Consider the following 4,605-nt stretch of genomic DNA (forward strand, 5'->3'; position numbering starts at 1 on the left):
AAAAAGAGAGATAACAAGTACTGGCAAGGTTGTGGAGAAAAGGGAATGCTCGTAAACTATTGGTGAGAATGTAAATTGGTACAGCCAATATGGAAAACAATGTAGTGGATCCTCAGAAAATTTAAAATAGAACTACCATACGACCCAGCAATTCCACTTCTGGGTATATACCCAAAAGAAATTAAATCAATATCTCAAAGAGCACTATTTACAATAGCCAAGATATGGAAACAAGCTAAATGCCCATCAATGGATGAATAGGTAAAGAAAATGTAGTATATGTACACAGTAGACTATTATTTAGCCTTAAAAATAAGGAAATCTTGCCATTTGTGACAACATGGATGAACCCAGAGGATATTATGCTAGGTGCAAAAAGCCGGATATAGAAAGACAAATATTACATGATCTCACTTACATGTGGAATATAAAAAAGTTGAAATTATAAAAGTAGATCTTAAGTATCCTCACCAAATACAAAATATTGGTGACTATGTGAGGTGATGGGTATGTTAATTAGTTTGATTATAGTAATCATTTTATAATTACACATATAACAAAAAATCACATTGTACACCTTAAATATATACAATTTTTATTTGTCCATTATGGCTCAGTAAAACTGGGGGGAAAATTCCCCTTTATCTCCAAAGGTAGCAACAGATACACATAGTTGACAATAAATTTTAGATTCCATTTGTGTCAGAATTTTTTATTATGGTAAAATATACACAATATAAAATTCACCATTTCAGTCATTTTTAAGTGTATAATTCAGTGGTATTAAGTACATTCACAATGTTGTATAACCATCACCAGGTTTTAGAATCTTTAGTAAATGTTTTATGTAGGCTTTTTTGTTTTTGCTTTATGTTTTTCTGGAAGATACTGGCTTTTATGATGTGAGGATATGTTGCTGACATTAGAGTCAGAGTGGCAGATAATGCATACATAAGAAACACATTTATGTGTATAGAAGACTATACTTTGTAAAACTTCCAGCACTATTATTTAATCGACATCTAAATATCTTACCTCTTGTGCTTCGTGGGCTATTAACTGGTCCATCAACAGTCTCCGCCGTCTTTTCTCCCTCTGTTCTCGTGCAAAAGCATCTTCTTCGAGGCGTTTTTGGATTTTTTTAATGTAGTCATCATCAGAGTAAGTATTTAACAGATCAGTAGTTGTCTGGCCTGCTGTATCTAAAGAAGTCTTGGATGCACTAAGGACAATAGTTATTATTTTAGATTGAAAAATAATGTGATCACCGGCCACTACTTGTGACCATGGAGGAGGAACTCAGGAAAAGGCTCTCTTGAGTGCTCTGTTAATTTATTAATACTAGGAAAGTGAATATTAGAACTTCAGTGTTATACCCATAGCTTATCAACAGAGTCCATCTGCCTCAGCCTATTTCTGGACTCTGCCTCTGTGAGGTCCCTGGCATAGGCTTCTTTCTAGGCTTATCACTTCCTTGTTCTTTCACTTCTCATGATCTTCATTCTACCCAGAGGTCCTGAATTTCTCTCCCTCTTCTTCTTGCTGCTTCTAGGCCTCTTGTCTCCCATGTTTTGAGTCACCAGTAGCACAACATTGATAACCCAAGCATCAGGGAAGGCATACCTCTAAAGGGTCGGTGGTCAGCTATACTAACGTAAGGACACTAAGAGTATTTCCATGGTGATTCCATTCACTACCATTCTTTCACCTCTGCAAATGTAAGCTGCTCTATGAACTCCCAGTGACCCTGTGACTGCTTAGGGCAGTGACCCAGCTCTTACTGGAATCTTATGCCACACTTGCAAGCACAGGTCTGACCTAGCCTCTCGCCCAAGTCCTGGGGACCCAAGGTGAGAAGACCTACCTCGGGGCTTTGTCCTACATCATGTCCAAAATTAAATGATCAGGAAGAGCCTGGTGGTCTCACCAACACAGAGCAAACACACTCAATTTAGTGAGACAGATGGTAGCTTAGAAGAGAATTTATAGATTCATTCAAAAGTTATCATTAAATGTAAAAGATACATTTTTATGTCTATAAGGATCAAATAATCAATTCTCATCAGCATACCTCTTTAAAAATAGACAGAATACAGTACAATGGTATAAGATATATCATAATGTGACTTGCCAAGAAATAATAAATTTTAGTATTATGAATCATTATTGTTTTTAGTACTATGAATTTAATGTTATAAGTTATTACTATATTTATTTTAAAACATAACAATCTTAAAGACAAGAACACATTAGTATGGTATATAGGGACTAAACAGTCATCAATTCTCGTATAGATAGAAGTATTCTTATTAAAGTATAGTTAACTTATGTTTAATGATGTAATAATTGCATTCTATTATATTATACTGCATTATTTGTAGGTTTGCTGCTCCCAGCTGAACTGTGAACTCATAAGAAAAATATCTTATTTTACTCCTCCTTGTACCTGTGCCTTGTATGCCTAATTGATGTCTGTTAAGTTTCAAATTATAAGCTAAAAAGCACTATACAGTAGAACATACATTTTAAAATCATACACTAAAATTCTGGTTATTCTTCCAGCAGGGGCTCAACCTTTAGTTGTACTCTGTCACTGACAGTCACTGAGCAGAACTTGTGTAGCTATCAAAGCCTCAATAATATCAAAGTCAAAGTTTAACCCTATTTATTTATTCAGATTTAGTACAATTAAGTATGAAAGTTATGTGGAATAACTTTTTTAGATCATCAAAATTCTTATTATATGTTTACATATGTGTGTTTAAAAAGATTTTGTCCTGGTTTGAGCATAGGTTATTATGTATTTATGCTGATAATAATATACCTAACATGCTGCTCCCCTTTTATTTATCAGTCTGTCCATCCATCTACCCATCCACCCATTCATCCATCCACTATCTTATTACAATAAGGTCTGAATGAAGCTACATGACACTTTTTTGAATGAATATTCATTTCACTAGATATGGATTTCTTGAGGGCAATAATTATGTTTTCTTTATATCGGCTTGCTTGCCAGGCCTCCATAGAGTTAATAATTGTATGTGTATGAATTATTAGTAATAGGACTCTTGGCCATATTTATAAATATAAAAAAAGCAAGTGCTAGGAAGAGCCTAAAGGAAATCGGTGAATCAAAATGTCAAACTGCACCAACCAACAACCTCAGCTAAAGAAAAAACCAGCAGATAGCATTTATTCTTTGTCTTAAAAAATAAAGTAATTGCATATAGTGGGGAATAGACATGGGAGGTCTTGTGTTGCTCACATGGAGACATCGCTTTTATTCTTCCACAAAAGAAAAAAGAAATTGTTCCTTAGAGACACCTGTAAGAGGATTTTAATGCTTTTTGGCATGAAATAGTATGAAGTTTCTCTACGAGCCCAAAACATGCTTGATTCTAAGAATTCAGAATGAACCAAAAAAGTAGTGATTACTAAAAGGCTTAAGAAGGGCCGTATTGTGCCACGGCTTTGTTTTCTTTGAAAGTTTGCTCTAGACGAGTGCTTCCCATCATTTTTCATCTTAGGGCCATCAGAGAAAATGCTTTTTGTACAGCACACTGAAAGGGATTTGCAGTCTCCGATGAAGCTGATCACAGCCATAGGTGACGGGTCCAGGGACTCTTGCCACCCCAGGCTCTAATCTGCTGCTCTGAGAAGTGAGGGGGTCAATACTACATGGTCCCACAATGGGAATTCTCTCACAGAATCAAGAAGAAGCCTCTAAAGAGAAAGGACTTGTGATAGGCAATGCTATTTCTTTCCCTTTTTCCTTCAAACAGAGCCCAAATTTTATTCAGAAAAAACACTGCACCCTGCTAAAAACTACATTTCCCAGACTTCCATTCTGTTCTGCATGGCCATGTGACTGAATTCTGGCCAATAAGATGTAAGCAGAAATGTTATATGGGACTTGTGAGAAGGCTCTTGAAAGGAACTATTTTAGATTGAAGGTAATGATTTTTGCCTATCCTCCTTCCTGATGGCCAGAGCTCCAGCAGCCATGCTGTATTGTGAAGGTGACATTGAGGATGAAAACCACACAATGGGGCAGTGAAGAAAAAGGAAAGGAGGAGCCTCAGTCCTTGATGACCTTGGTGCTGCAACGCACACCTTGGACTAATCACATTCTGATTTCTATTACATGGGAAAGAAGTAAACATCCATCTAATCTCACCCACTCTTGTAGTTTCTAAAGCTAACTTATAGAAGGACCTAGGTTCAGGTTGAGTTAACAAAGGCAATAGGGAGCAGGGCGAATGTGTGCATCTGTATTGCACAGGGATGATCTTTAAAACACTAATCAATCAAAATGGATGCTGGTTGAGGGATTGGAAGATGTTGCTGTGCTTGGTGTTACTTCTTGTTGCTAAATTGTGTGGAGACCCAAGAAAGAGGCCATGGAACTACAGAGAACACCGTTCATTAACAAGTAACAACATATTCAATATTTTAAGACGGTCATTTTGGTGGACGTCATCTGTTTACCACTTCAGAGCATGTGGCTGGTGAAATGAGTGAAAGAGTCGGAAGAAATCCAGTGGTTTCATAGGTCAAGGTCAGGATGGATGTGGTAAGGTTCGGGTAGTGACTAACGGGGTG

The 4,605-nt window shown here is 36.7% G+C and overlaps 1 protein-coding gene across 2 annotated transcripts in view; it reads right to left on the reverse strand.

Annotated features, from left to right (window-relative positions):
- LOC111731827 (sperm flagellar protein 2-like) overlaps positions 1 to 4,605 on the reverse strand; it is a 41,362-nt gene that overhangs the window by 14,800 nt on the left and 21,957 nt on the right. For both annotated transcript variants that reach the window (XM_023523678.1, XM_023523677.1), the window contains one exon: positions 1,036 to 1,222. In XM_023523678.1, coding sequence (XP_023379446.1) covers positions 1,036 to 1,222 — 187 coding nt within the window. The remainder of the gene's footprint in view (positions 1 to 1,035; positions 1,223 to 4,605) is intronic.

Source organism: Pteropus vampyrus, unplaced genomic scaffold (genome assembly GCF_000151845.1).
Source record: "Pteropus vampyrus isolate Shadow unplaced genomic scaffold, Pvam_2.0 Scaffold400, whole genome shotgun sequence".
Lineage (NCBI taxonomy): Eukaryota > Metazoa > Chordata > Mammalia > Chiroptera > Pteropodidae > Pteropus > Pteropus vampyrus.